Genomic DNA, 15,987 nt, shown 5'->3' with positions numbered 1-15,987 from the left:
AAAGGATTTCAAGTGTAGAAGGATGATGTTGCAACATAATGTTTTTTATAGAAATAAATTTATCATGGGTAATTTCTTAAGCATAAACCCATTTGCTATACCTAAAATGCCTCTACGTGACACCCCACAATGTCTTGATACTCAGTCTGAAGAACGTTCCTAATCCGATAAACCAAATTTTAAAGCCGTTGAAACTCGTTTAACATAAGGTGTATTTATTTGTGCAAATTTATTATTTCAAGTTTGAAATGCATTTGGGCGTTGTCGTAAAAATAGGGTAGTAATTCCTGCAACTACACCCAGCTTATCAGCCTTGTTTGAAATGCTATTTAAAATATTTTGGCACTCTTACCTATTAAGAGATTGTGCAATTGTTTTGATACCTATTAAGTTTTCAAGATTTCAAAATACATATTTGGCAAGACTAGGTTTATTCTGCTACTGTGATTTAATCATTGCCCTTTCATTGAGAGAAAACCTGTTGATTTATGCTTTTTTTTTTAAAGTTTCTTATATAAAGTTTATAACAATCTTACAATTAAATGTCCCAAACGTTTTAGTGACCATATTGAAGTAGAACAAAAATACAAACGGTCCACTCGATGCATAATTCATAAAAAAAACAATATTTTTTTTCGAATTTTAAAATAATTATTTTTAATTAATTAGTTAAATAATTTATAAAATTAATTAATAAAATTGTAACTTCAAAATAATTCAAATGAAAAATAAAAATCAAAGACAAGTAAGAGAGTTTAAATTAAGGATCGGTAGTCAGAACACGGTCGTCTTCAGGGACGAGGGGTATATAGAGTTCAGGGACTGCTACTCTAGCAGTCTCTATCCATAGTAGAATCCTTATGAAGAGTGATGAATAGCCTTATGGTACCAACTAGGCTCGATTAGAATGCTCTTTCGTGAGATGTACCATTTGAAAGGTTTCGAGGGATTAACAACTTCGGTTTTAAATTAGCCTATACATTGAAAGAAAGAATTTGGGTTAAAAGTCTGAGGCAATATAGAGACTTAAAAGTAACATTTGGCTATTAGACCATGGTTATCTTCGGCCATCAGGGGATTGACACAAAATGATAGTTCAACTGACTACAAAGTTAATATAATATTTTTAAACCCTTTTGTCGAATTCCTCCGTGATTTCTATGGAATGTAATCGATAGCAAAGAAACAAAACCAATCAAGGGGTTAGATACTTATGTCAATTTTTCTACATTTTATGTGCTACCCATGTATTTAGGGGTGCATAAAATATACAGATTTAAAGCTAAACTGGCTGCAAAGTCAATATCTTGTTTCCAATACATTTAAGGGTACTCTACTTGTATACATTTAAGGTCCAACAGGATGCAAAGTAATATCTTGTTTCCAATACATTTAAGGGTACACTACTTACATACATTTAATGCTCAGCTGGCTGCAAAGTCAATATCTTGTTTCCAAATTAAGGGTACTCTACTTCTGTACATTTAAGGTCCAACAGGATGCAAAGTCAATATCTTGTTTCCAATACGGTTAAGGTTATACTACTTATATCCATTTAAAGCTCAGCTGGCTGCAAAGTCAATATCTTGTTTCCAATACATTTAAGGGTACTCTAATTGTATATATTTAAGGTCCAACAGGATGCAAAGTCAATATCTTGTTTCCAATACATTTAAGGGTACCCTACTCACATACATTTAATGCTCAGCTAGCTGCAAAGTCAATATCTTGTTTCCAAATTAAGGGTACTCTACTTCTGTACATTTAAGGTCCAACAGAATGCAAAGTCAATATCTTGTTTCCAATACATTTAAGGGTACACTAGTTATATCCATTTAAAGCTCAGCTGGCTGCAAAGTCAATATCTAGTTTCCAATACATTTAAGGGTACTCTAATTGTATACATTTAAGGTCCAACAGGATGCAAAGTCAATATCTTGTTTCAAATACATTTAAGGGTACACTACTTATATACACTTAAAGCTCAGGTGGCTGCAAAGTCAATATCTTGTTTCCAATACATTTAAGGGTATACTACTTATATACATTTAAAGCTCAGCTGGCTGCAAAGTCAATATCTTGTTTCCAATACATTTAAGGGTACTCTACTTGTATACATTTAAGGTCCAACAGGATGCAAAGTCAATACCTTGTTTCCAGTACATTTAAGGGTACACTACTTATATACATTTAAAGCTCAGGTGGCTGCAAAGTCAATATCTTGTTTCCAATACATTTAAGGGTATACTACTTATATACATTTAAAGCTCAGCTGGCTGCAAAGTCAATATCTTGTTTCCAATACATTTAAGGGTACTCTACTTGTATACATTTAAGGTCCAACAGGATGCAAAGTCAATATCTTGTTTTCAATACATTTAAGGGTGCACTACTTACATACATTTAAAGCTCAGCTGGCTGCAAAGTCAATATCTTGTTTCCAACGCATTTAAGGGTACTCTACTTGTATACATTTAAGGTCCAACAGGATACAAAGTCAATATCTTGTTTCCTATACATTTAAGGGTACACTACGTATATACAACTAAAGCTCAGCCGGCTGCAAAGTCATTATCTTGTTTCCAATGCATTTAAGGGTACTCTACTTGTATACATTTAAGGTCCAACAGGATGCAAAGTTAATATCTTGTTTCCAATATATTTAAGGGTACACTACTTATATACATTTAAAGCTCAGCTGGCTGCAAAGTCAATATCTTGTTTCTAATACATTTAAGGGTACTCTACTTGTATACATTTAAGGTCCAACAGGATGCAAAGTCAATATCTTGTTTTCAATATATTTAAGGGTGCACTACTTGCATACATTTAAAGCTCAGCTGGCTGCAAAGTCAATATCTTGTTTCCAACGCATTTAAGGGTACTCTACTTGTATACATTTAAGGTCCAACAGGATGCAAAGTCAATATCTTGTTTCCTATACATTTAAGGGTACACTACGTATATACAACTAAAGCTCAGCCGGCTGCAAAGTCATTATCTTGTTTCCAATGCATTTAAGGGTACTCTACTTGTATACATTTAAGGTCCAACAGGATGCAAAGTTAATATCTTGTTTCCAATATATTTAAGGGTACACTACTTATATACATTTAAAGCTCAGCTGACTGCAAAATCAATATCTTGTTTCTAATACATTTAAGGGTACTCTACTTGTATACATTTAAGGTCCAACTGGCTGCAAAGTCAATATATTGTTTCCAATACATTTAAGGGTACACTACGTATATACATTTAAAGCTCAGCTGCCTGCAAAGTTAATATCTTGTTTCCAAAACATTTAAGGGTACACCACTTATTTTTTTTTTTTTATAAATAAATAAGGGTTTATTCATCAATTAAATATAACAAAATCCAGAAGCTATGCTTGTAAAGGAGATCACTACCCCAACTAGGCCTAAAAAAAAAGTAAAAAAAAAAAAATAATGAAAAAAAACCTAACAACTAAAAATAACTAAAACGCGACTATACCACCCCTACTCAATAATATCTCTTCAATTCTCAATATTCAACATATTTATCCTTGTCCTTCTCAATCCATCAACCAAACACAAAAATAAAAACAAAAAAAAAACATTAGCAAACTAAAGGCAAAAGAGACCGGAGAACTGACTCACTCACTCCCATATACCCTATAACAATGTTCTTTTAACAGACTTCTAAATTCAGAAACATCCATCACCTTCTTTATCCCTTCTGGCAGACTATTCCAAGCACGAGGGCTAACATGGCGGATACAAAACATTGACCTAGTTGTCACAGGCTTAGGTAGTCTGAATTCATTCGAAAGTCTTAAACTATAAGAATGAAAACTAGAAACATGCAGAAAAAAATCTTGAAAGCAAATTGGTAGCATTTTATTCTGATGTTTCAACATAAAAAGAGCATTATAAAACTTAATCAATCCAAAAAGTGGAACAACATATAGTTCAGCGTACCTTGCTCTAACCGAGGAACGCTTATCATCTCCAGTAAGTACTCTTACAGATTTATTCTGCAATACTCTAATCTACGATAGATGACCCACTAACGTTGAAGACCAAACCAATATACAATAAATCAAATACGGATGAATAAGGGAGAAATAAAGCATTCTGAGAACCGGTATAGGGAAAGTACGCTTTAGCATCCTTATAATTCCCAAATTTCGGGAAACTCTAGCTGAAATTTGATTAATATGGTCTTTGAAACTCAAGCACTCATCAACTATCACTCCAAGAAACTTCACTGCTCTGACACGTTCTATAGCATTCCCATCAAGTTCTAGTTTCTCTATCCAGGGATAGTAATTTACACTTCTCCTGTAAATCACAAATTGACTTTTCTTATGGTTTAATTTAAGTTTATTAACTCTCATCCATTTCTCTATTTGTTCCATTCCCTTTTTCAGAACTAGTAGAAGTTCTCTTTCTGTCCTCGCAGCAACTGTAAAATGTGTATCGTCAGCAAAACTAGGAATTATAATTCTGTTACCGTGATCCCCTTTATCCGAAATATTTATATCTTCAATGCACCGGTAAATATCATTTATATAAATCAAAAATAAAAGAGGTCCCAAAACTGACCCTTGAGTAACGCCAGCCTTGACTCTCTGCGGGCTAGAGGTCTCACTTTCGATTTGAACAATCTGCATACGTTCACTTAGGAATGATCTAACAGGTTCCAAAAATTTTCCACGGATACCACAATTATCTAATTTCTTTACTAAAATTTCATAATCCCCACAATCAAATGCTTTCATTATGTCAAGGAAAACGGATGCCACTTTAAGACCACGATCTAAATGATCATTCACAAATGTCGTCAAGAAGATCACTGCTTGCTCAGTTGACATTCCTTTCCTAAATCCAAACTGACTAGATCGAAAAAAAGACCTAGATTCCAGGAAATTAACCATTCTTACATTTATTAGTCTCTCTATTATTCTAGAAATAACAGGAAGAAGCGAAATAGGCCTATAATTATCTAAATTCCCACTATCACCCCCTTTAAAAAGCGGTTTCACTTTCGCAATCTTCAGACAATCGGGGAAAATACCTGACTTAAAACACTCATTTATTAGCCTTACCAACTGACTAGAAACTACAGGATAAATGACACGGAAAACTTTCACAGTCATGAGATCCGATCCTGCTGCACTGTTTTTCATATTTTTAACCACTTCACACAACTCACTTAATTTAACCGGCTTTAAATAAGCAGATACTTCGCTCTTATCAGGCAGGAATTGTGTAAAATCGCCATCCTCAGCCAAGACTGGAATACTGGATCCTACATTAAGGCCCACATTAGATAAATGCTCACAAACTGAATTGCAACTCACACTGTCCGGAAGCTCCGAGAAAGACCGACTAGGGTTCGTTACAGACTTTACAAGTTTCCAAGTCCTGCCTGGATTTCCCTCAGCTTGTTTAAACTTAAAAGCAAAATAATCCGTTTTAGCTTTCCGAAGGAGACAATTTAGCATGTTATTATATGCTTTATAATCATCCCTAGTAGTTGTCCCTTTATTTTGGATCAATTCCTTATATAAATGGTTTCGCCTTCTCATACTTAAGAGTAGACTCTTAGTAATCCATGGTTTCTTTGCTGATTCATATTTGTAAACTCTTTTAGGTTTAACAAATTTCTGAAGTAAACCTGTTAATGTCCCGTACCATTTTTCAAATTTCCGATTGATATTCCTCTTGTAAAAAATTGAATTCATTCTTATCAACTTCTAATTTAAAACGGGCAACAACCTCAGAATCAATAATAGGCCTAATGACATTACAACGATGTCCCTTATTCAACTGTAAGACTTGCGGTACTGTCATCATTACTCCAAAATGATCTGAAACACTATTAACCACAACAGCAGATGACTTATATTCAGTATTTACAAATATTTTATCCAATATTGACGCAGAATTCTCAGTAATTCTTGTACAGATATTTATAGTAGGCTTCAGCCCGTAGCTAAGCATCATATCCAGAAACTCCTTAACTCTCTGACTAGAATGTAGACTTTTCAAATCAATATTAAAGTCACCACACACAAAATACGGCTGTCTTGTTCCACTCAACAGGTCCAGTTGCTCTTCTAACAGACTCAGAAATTCAACGAGGCTACTAGACGGAGGTCGATAAATAATAGCAAGAACACATTTAAAATTTTGCTTAGATACTTTCACAACCATCGACTCAAACACCATTTCCTTATGTTTAGTAAGGGAAGGCATCGGCAAAACATTAAAATCACTCTTGATATATGCCGCTAAACCTCCATGTTGGTGCAGTTCCCTGTTTTTTAAAACCAGTTGGTAATTAGGAACATCTATTAGGGATGACGTATGAGACTTCAATCATGTCTCAGTCAGGGCCAAAACCTGTAAACCTTGAGTCTGCAGAACTTCCTCCAGGTACTGAAAAGAAGTACTAGTACCTTGGCAATTTAAGTGAGAAACCGAAAAATAACTCGGGTAATAATCATTATTCAAGTCCTGAAGGAACTTATAACGGGCATTCAAATATTCCTCACCAATACCATTACTATCAAATTCACGATGGAGTACCCCACCCCCAATATCTCCAATCCTGAGTGAATCATTCTCCAGCCCCTTCAACCTATTCCACTCTAAATTAACCATTATCAAAAATCATTTTGTGACGGATATGAGAAGGAAAAGGTTCAGTTCAAGTTCAAGTTCAAGTTCAAGTTCCATTTATTTCCATAAATAACAATAACAAAAACAATATCCCAAAGGGCTCAATGGCCCGTTATTTGGGAAACGACACAGAATAAATGACTAATATTAAAACTTGGCATAAACAATACTAAACAGTGTTTAACTTATAAATCTATAAGTAAAAGAAGTCAACTCACCGACATTCCACACGAAACAGCGACCCTCCTATCACCCGACAATAAATAAATAAATCAAAAATGAAAAATTCTCTACATCATCGAGGATCCAACGCCAACAAAAAAACTATACAACAACTATAAACTATTTAATATTTAGCTTTAATAAGAAACTTTTCATCTGTCTTTTAAAGGAGCCAAGTGTTTGTGACTGACGAATCTCAGCAGGAACCAAGTTCCAAGCACGTCCCACAGTCACGACCAGACCAAAGTCTGAACGAACCGAGGGAGTAGCCGGAATCATAACATCCTCCCTGTTTCGAACTGCGTAAAAATTTACTTCCCCTACTGGCTTAAGTAGTCCAGAAAAACAAAATGGGAGATCTCCGTGGAAGAATTGATATGCCAACGAAGCTAGAGATATAACATAAATATCTCTAATCTTAAGGAGATTAACAGGAGAGTGAGTAGTCGACTGGAGAACTGTTACCGCTTTCTCATGAAGAATATGAACAGGAGCAAGTACAGAAGAAAATGTAGACATCCACACAGACGAACAGTAACATATATAAGGGAAAATGAGAGAGAAATATAAAAGACGGAGTATAGGAAAAGGAAATAAACGCTTTAATTTACGGATGATTCCAAGTCCACGGGAAATTTTCACTCTTATTACTTGAACGTGCAACTTAAACGATAAATTTTCATCCAAAAGAACTCCCAGGAATCGCACATATCGATCTGGGGGGCGACTTATGGAGCCTCTTGGTGTAGGAAGCTCAGTAATTGTGGGGCAGCTCACACCTGTACGGGAAAAAATAAGAAGGTACGATTTTTTTACATTTAAAGCTAGTTGATTTATGTCAAACCAATTCAGTATCTTTTCAGTCATTGCTTGAAGCTTTAGAATAAGGGATGACTCATCCGGAGCTGCAGCACCTAGAGTAGTGTCATCTGCAAATGATACCAGTTCTTCTCGACTATCAGATGTGGACGCCGACATAGTCTGAGAGTAACATTTGTGACAAAATCCACAGCAGACATTGGGAATTGGGGTGTTTAGAAGTCGGTAGAGGTCGTTCACATATATCAGGAATAGGGTTGGCCCAAGAATAGAACCTTGGGGTACTCCGTATTCAATTGGAATTTCCTTGTCTGTATCTTCCATGGCAATAGATCTGTCAGTAAGGTATGAAGAGAGCCAAGACAATGCTTCCCCACGCACACCATGATGAGAAAGTTTACCAATGAGAATCTTGTGTGTAAGGCTGTCAAAAGCTTTCTTTACATCGAGAAAAATGGCTGCAGGAATAAGATTAGAGTCTAAAGATTGTCGTATAAACTGAAGAAGTTTATTACAAGCATGTTCTGTAGAGTACTTTGCGCGAAACCCAAACTGATGCTTATGGAAAAAAGATTTAGCTTCAAGAAACCTTACCAGACGTTTGAGCATTGGCCTTTCAAATATCTTGGAGAACACTGACAAAAGAGAGATCGGCCTATAATTCCCAGGATCCTCACGGTCACCTCCTTTAAAGAGAGCTATCACAAGCGACAATTTAAGACGTTGAGGAAATACTCCTAGTTGAAATGACCTATTAATCAAATGGCAAAGTGGGGTGATAATCGATGGAAGGATATGTTTAATTACTTTAGCAGAAATTTTGTCAAAACCTGTTGAAGAATTCTTTAAGGACAAAACAATATTTGTAATTTCCTGCACTGTAACGTCCTCAAGAGCCATTGATTTCAAGCACGGGGGCCTAGGAACTGCTTCCAAGTCTGAGACACCGAGCAGTGAGAAACACTATTAGCAGTTGATTTCCCTATCTCCGCGAAGAATTTGTTCATATGATGTCTTACTTGGCCTTTTTCTGTGATAAGTTGATCGTCTACCATAAGAGACTTAGGGAGACCTTCTAGTTTTTTCGATGGCCGACTAAATTCCTTAATCACGTCCCAAGTCTTCTTTATATTTTTACCACAATCATCAAATCTCTTAGTATAATACACTGTTTTTGTTCTCCGAATAATTGATTTCAGCATATTACGGTACAACTTAAATGCTTCTAATTTAGCATCACTTGGTCTGTTTTTGTACTCTTTCCAAAGGTTCTGCTTTCTATTTATTGACTTGAGGACTCCCGGTGTTAGCCAGGGAGCTATGGGTGTTGATCTTTTTGATCGTGGATTCCTTAAAGGAGCTTTTAGACAATAAGCCGCGGATTTTTCCTTAACATTGTCATAAAACTAGCCAAATATATCGTTATAATTGCCCAAATTAATATTTTCTGGTAATGAAAAGTCCCATGAAGATGTACTCAGATCTTCTTTCAGTTTCTCCAGCTCCACTGGTGAGCAACATAATCTCGGTGTATCTTGGGGGACTAATCTTTGTGGATTTTGGAGGTTTGGAAACAAGGCTGCAACTGGTAAATGGTCGGAACTATCAAAAAGTAGTAAGTCATTCTTAATAAAGAGTAGTGATGAAAAAATATTGTCAATTAATTTTGCTGACTGGTTATATATCCTTGCTGGTACGTTTACTCAAGGAGCTAATCCTTACGAAATAAGGAAAGACTAATGATTCGAAGCCTGTCTAGATAACGGATCCACAAGGTCAAGGTTAAAGTCACCCATTAATACAACTTCGGATTTTTCAGAAAAAACTTTTCCAAGAACATCTTCTAATGTTTCCATAAATTGGGTTATGGACCCACTTGGAGAACGATATACTTCGCCTATTATTATCCTTTCCTTAGCGTTGATTGGGACTTCTATAAAAAGTGACTCAAATACCTTTTCATTATTTGTACATAAATCCTGTCTTAGTACAGCATGAAAATTATTTCGGATGTAAAATCCGAGTCCACCTTTTTGGGCCGTCTTGCGGTTAAGAAATATCGACATATAACCGGGAATATCCAAAAGCACCTGATTTTTCTCGCTCCAAAATGTTTCACAGAGACCGATAATTGCAGGGCACGAATTCCTACATAATAATTGAATATCATCAAACGAGCAATTTAGGCCCTGAACGTTTAGATGCACAACCGGGAGTGCATCAACCCACCGAGCTCCGGAGTCCCAAACTCTCAGCTCCTCCACAAACACACTATCAATAATATTCTCAAAATTTTCATAAAAATTCATATTGGGGGCTTTACCAACCGGATTATTTATAATTTCATTAAAATTAACTCTCCCACATTCATAATCATTTAATTTCCCTAGTGTTATGTTAGCGTTAATCCCCAATAGAGAATTAGTGTCAACCATAATTACGCACCCATGCAGGTGACAGAGAGCCATGCTGTAGTCGCGTGAACACCAGTGACGTCAACCTCTTAATCCGAATTAAAAAGGCTATGACATGAACTTGATTATTTTGCTCTGAAACAAAAAAAAATAACCAGTAAAATAGCACAGGAAGGTGTAAATACTGAGGGTAGAGAAACACAAATAAAAGGGAAAAATACAAAAAGACAAATAACATTAATGAACAGCACATTTTTTGAAGATATAATATATTGAGCGGAAGCGAGCACTCACTAATAATCATGCGTCAGAATCGAAATCAGAATTGACCGAGGGGAAAACTAGGGTAAGTGGGTCGTAGCATGCGTCATCAACCTTGATCCAGTTAGAACTAGAAGTCTTTTTAGATTCTAGCCACAACCTAGTCCCCTTTTGAACCACTTTGGTATGAGACACTTTATCGGAGGCAACTTAACAATTTCTTAAATTATAAGCCATACTCAAAAGTTCTTTCCGACGTTTGGCCAGCTCGAATGGATGGTCAATACTGACACTTTCCCCCGTATTTCTTAGATTACCAACACAAGCCATAATATTATCCTTATGTCGAAGATTTAGAACAGATAGAAGAATAGGGTCCGATGCCGGATGCGAGTTTTGTTTCCTGGGACTTTTAGTCTTGTTTCTAAGTCTATAGATGGCCGTGAACTTAATATCCCTGTAGTTCCGTACCGACATTTCTGATAAAAAATCATTAACGGTTTCTTCAATGTTTTCATTTTCCTTGTTAGAAATTCCATGGATAAGAAGATTCTTGCGTTTAACATACAATTCAGTTCTTAAAACCTGGTTTTTAACTGTCACAAGAGCAGATTTCAAGCCAGTGTTCTCTTGTTTCAACGCTGCATTCTCCGTACGAAGATTTTCTACCAGTTGTTTTAAGTTGTCCATACGTTCATCAAAATACTTTTTCGTGAGAGACATCGCTAATTATATTGTATCGGTAATTAATATATCGATAAATATATAGTACGCTCGCTTATTTCCTAAACTCATCAAAATGACATTTTAAAGAAACTTATGAGCATGGGCCCCTTTCTTCTAAAATCCAAATATACGGGGCCCCAGAATCAACAGTGCAATAATTGAAATAAAACTGGATATCACAGTTGAGAACTATCACGAAGTAAAAATTATGTCTTGCCTTAACGAGCGCTAGTTCAGTACTGATAACTTACACTTATCATTTTCATCATTCGTTGAGTTGGTAACATCGCTTCCACACTTCGATCCTAAACAAAAAAAGAAACATAAATATCTTCATAAAATCCGAAAAACACTACTACTGTTTCCAGGCCTAGTATCACTGAAGGCCAAGACCAATCCATAAGAACTCCAAACACAACCCGGTACGCTCCGCACCGCGCAATACATTATACACCATTAATACTTGTTTCTCATTTTATTTTTTTTACTTTATTCCATCCACAACATCTTTTTTTTTTTTTAAAGAAGAAAAAAAACACGAGACAACATTACTTCATACCAATATGCTATCACAAAAAAAAAAAAAAAAGAAGAAAAAAAACGCAACAAAATAATAACTCAAAACCATATTAAACTAAAATAATTAATATAAATATAAATATGACAACCCGCCTAGCATTGCATAGGCCCACCTCGAGGATTTATCGGCACTGACAATTCAGGAATCACGTCATTCACGGAGAAAGAAACACGCAGGCCATTTGGCCGATCAAAACAAAGGAGAGGTGGAACCGATTTTGTTACCCATGCTTGAATACCACAATCAGCAAGCTTTGATCTTTTTTCAATCAGCCGTTTTCTAATATCTCTCACTGCCGTCTGAGCATCATCACTAAGATAAATATCTTTTTGACCGCAAACAGTCTTTCCTTTAAGTTTTTTACTCTGTTTCAGAATCGTTATTTTTTATTATTTATACCGAACAGTAACTTTAAAATATCTAAGCTCTTTTTTTTATTCTTTAACAGCAAATTCTGGGGTCTCGTTTACACCTAGTCCTTCTTCACAAACAGTTTTGAAAATCGCTTTAGCTTCCTCTTTATCATCGCAAGGTACATTCCAAACCACTATATTTTTCTCATTCATTCTATACTCGCAATGCATTAACCGATTTTTCAACTGATTATTTTCTTCACGGAGAAACACTGACTCAGATGTAACAACACTAATCTGTGATTTTACATTTATTATTTCATTCTCAGTAGCCGCCACATGGGTCTGGATCGTCGAAAATTGCTACGATTGGCCAGATAGAGCTTCCTCAAGCGATTTGACCCGGGTTTCCAGAGATTTGAACCGGTCCGTGATACCGTCAAGCTTTTTTCCATTGTCTTTCACTATAGTTAGAATTTCAGAAAAGCTCCGAGCCAGCGTCAAAATTGACAAAGTTTCTCCATCCTTAGGTGAAGATGACGAATAATCATTTTGATCCTCTTCGAATGAGACTTCTTTACGGTTTCTTTTATTTCGCCCCATGAATAAGCAGCAATTAAAAAATGAACAAATAGTCTTACCTCAGCCGGCAACGATTGTTTATCCACGATGTTGCTAGCGTGCAGTGCTTTTAGCCGTTTGGCACGGCAAACACCTTTTCCAACGTCGGTAGTCAAAGGCTCTGTTATAATGACTAAAATCCAATCCTCTTTTGCTCCATGCAATTCTTCAGTTCAAAGCAATAATCACACACCAAAAAATTTTCTTTCATCAATTCAAAACATTAATCTCACAAGCTATTTCACTCTTCAGCCAAAACTACCGCAGGCACGGAGCGCCTAAGGTGTTACTCGTTCGGGGAATGAATCATGACTGAAATGGAAATTTCAGTCATGATCGTCATAATCAATATGAAATGGAAATTTCCTGCTGGCTTGTACGTTTCTCAGGGCAGTATTGTGTTGCTCCCATTTCCCTTGAGAAGATCAAGTTAGCTGTCAGAAAGGTACTTTCCAAAGCAAAGAATGGGATGGACAGCGACGGTCTTTCAATAAAACACCTCAAGCACTTACCTGAATGCTTCTATTCCCATCTTCAGCTTATCTTCCAGATGTACATCACCAGGGGTTTTGTTCCAAACTCTTTCCTAAAATGGGTCATCTCATCTGTCGCCAAAAAAGGAAAAGATCCAAACAAACGCAAATCTTACAGACCCATAACCGTCTCGTGCATCTTGAGCAAAGTGTTTGAAAATCTGATCAGCTTGGATTCCAGAAAGGTGTCGGGTGCCCAGAGGCTCACCGCCTTCTGGCTAACGTACATATGGACTCGGAAATAAAAAAAAGTCACCTCTGTATATGTGCACCATTGATGTATCGAAAGCGTTCGATAGCGTCAATCACATGCAAACAGTGAATGCTCTACTGCACAATGGAGTAAGTTCGAGCATAGTGAGTACTCTGAAGTTTTAGTACGACAATTCAACTGTGTTGGCTAAGTGGAAAGGTACAGTTTCAGATCCTATAAAAATCGAAAGAGGTGTGAGGCAAGGCAGCGTTCTTAGTCCTCTTATTTTCAAACATGCCATCTCCAAGATTCTAGACCGTACCTCGCCCTCTCTCCTATTGCATGGTACTGACCTATCTTACTTGGCAAACGCTGATGACGTCCTTCTGCTCAGTAGATCCAAAGCAGTTTTACAAGAGAACCTGAATCGACTCCTAAGTGACTTTCAATCTATTGGGCTTTCTATCAACATTGATAAGTGTGAATTTTTGTCCTTTAATGCACCACAAAGTGATTCTATCACTCTCGGAAATCATGTTGTCCCTACGGTATTGGAGCTGAGATGTCTTGGTATTATGATTGCAGAAACAGTCATTAAAACTAGACAAGCAATTGTTAAGCAAACAACTAAAGCCATTAAATGTGCTTATGCGTCTGTAGTGCCGAATTGCGGAAGTTACTCCAGGAAATCTCTTGCCCCGATTTATTGTTCAGCGTGCTTACCACACATAACCTACCTCTCCGGTGCATTCCCCATGCTGTCACTGAAAGACACTGAAAACGTCAAAAAGTGCTACTAATAATTCGGAAGATTTTTACTGTACATACCCAAGCGTTATAGGAATTCCCTCCTTGGAAAATATGGTCTTAAAGAACCATCCAAACAATGGTCTAGCATTCGAAATAGTTCAGTGCTAAAAGTTAAATTAGATAGACGGCGTATCTCACCTGCATTTATTTGAGTGTCGTGAATCTTTGAGTATTGTATCTTTATCTTTTTGAAGCTGGTTTCTTTTTCTTTTTTATTTTTGTAGTGCTCCACTGTAATCTATTTTTGTACATGGTGGGTGAATAAATGTTATTATTATTATACATTTAAGGTCCAACAGGATGCAAAGTCAGTATAATATTTTTAAATTTTCTCCTCGGATTACTGACTAAAGTGCTGCTCTTGCAGCGCTATTGTTGGCAAAGTCGACAAAAGATTGCTGCAAAACTTCACGTTGCCTAGGCAACGTCAATCTAGTTGTGTCTGATCTTGGAAACCTATGTCTTGAAAATTAGTTTTTCCAAACTTTCTATACGCCACTTCAGCACTGAATATACTTGTTATTTTTACCTGGTTTTTTAAAACTACCTTGCAAGATGTATTTGGGATTTGTAATCAATTAATAATAATTAACCAAACCATCCAAAATAATTAGTCATTTGATGGAGAATGCCAAATCTGCCAAAATCTACGACCAATTTTATTTCTGTCTTTTTTAAAAAGATATTTTAAGGCCGAGGCATGAGTCACTTAGCGTCTCGAGTTTCCGCTGTTTTTTTTCTATTTACCACGAAAATTTTTACCAGTTTGTGAAATGTTATATCTTAGGTCTTGTAAATTAAAAGAAAGAAAAATTATCATTAACTATTTTTAATTTTAGTTAGATATCCTCACTGAATCTGATGGAGAGCAGTTTAACCTACTGAAAGCAGCATTGATCTCTACTCTAGAAACTAGTTGTTATAAAACACAACTCCCAACTGTATTATTAAAGAAAGGGAAACCAGTGCCACTAGTCTCTTACAGAAATAAGGGAATTATGGATAGTGTTGCAAACTTGGAAAATAAAAGCGATCGCCAGTTGAAATCACAACCTCTGTGTAAAGTAGCTAAGCTTGATATCGTGAATGAGTCAAGTGTGGATTTAATGAAAATGGTTCCATTAATAGTTTCTAAGAATGAATGGACATCAAGTACTTTGGGTCACAGCAGTGGTACATATACAGAAGCAAGTGGTTCCTTACCAGTTGACGTTGGTAGTACAAAGAGTGCCAATAATTTGAAGTTGCCAGTGTTGTTTACGAAAGCCGTAACACATCCAGATGTCGTGGAGTTGATATCTAAAAAACTTTTTGAGCTTGTGGAAGCTTCTGAGTTACGTTGAGCAGTTGATAGTGTATTCTCTATATCGTCTAACGTGTTGTATATAGTCCCAGACTGTTCCTCACCTCCGCGTTTCCCAAGTACTTAACATGAAAATCGCGCAGGGATTTTGTATAGTACCGAACTAGTTTTTATAGGAATTGTTTAAGAAATTATTTTCAATACATTTATGAAAAAGAGCTATATTGCTTTGATTTTTTAAAATTAGGTTCTATTCCAAAGTTTGAAAATTCCTTAGTTGCTCATCCCATAGTTAGCGGCAGCGATAGACTAACGCCTCATGGTAATTTCAATGTAGGTCTGTTAAAATAGAAGAGAGGGTATATAATACGAATGCTATGTCTGATGTATTGTTTTCGTAAATTCCTTGGTCCATTGTCTCTAAACTTGTTAACTAAAATACTTTTCAAACTGGCGCAACGTTGGGTTGAAAACTTGAAAGAAA

The 15,987-nt window shown here is 36.2% G+C and overlaps 1 protein-coding gene across 4 annotated transcripts in view; it reads left to right on the top strand.

The window, feature by feature from the left end:
- Window positions 1-15,715, top strand: part of HSPBAP1 (HSPB1 associated protein 1) — a 95,152-nt gene extending 79,437 nt beyond the window's left edge. For all 4 annotated transcript variants that reach the window (XM_089103785.1, XM_089103788.1, XM_089103786.1 and 1 more), the window contains one exon: window positions 15,040-15,715. In XM_089103785.1, the coding sequence (XP_088959911.1) occupies window positions 15,040-15,543 (504 nt within the window). In that variant the 3' untranslated portion in view covers window positions 15,544-15,715. The remainder of the gene's footprint in view (window positions 1-15,039) is intronic.
- The last annotated feature ends 272 nt before the right edge of the window (window positions 15,716-15,987 follow it).

Source organism: Artemia sp. Qi Xiang Cuo, chromosome 18 (genome assembly GCF_049724085.1).
Source record: "Artemia sp. Qi Xiang Cuo chromosome 18, ASM4972408v1, whole genome shotgun sequence".
Classification (NCBI taxonomy): domain Eukaryota; kingdom Metazoa; phylum Arthropoda; class Branchiopoda; order Anostraca; family Artemiidae; genus Artemia; species Artemia sp. Qi Xiang Cuo.
Note: the sequence above shows the minus strand (reverse complement) of the source record. Positions and strands in the feature narration are given on the sequence as shown.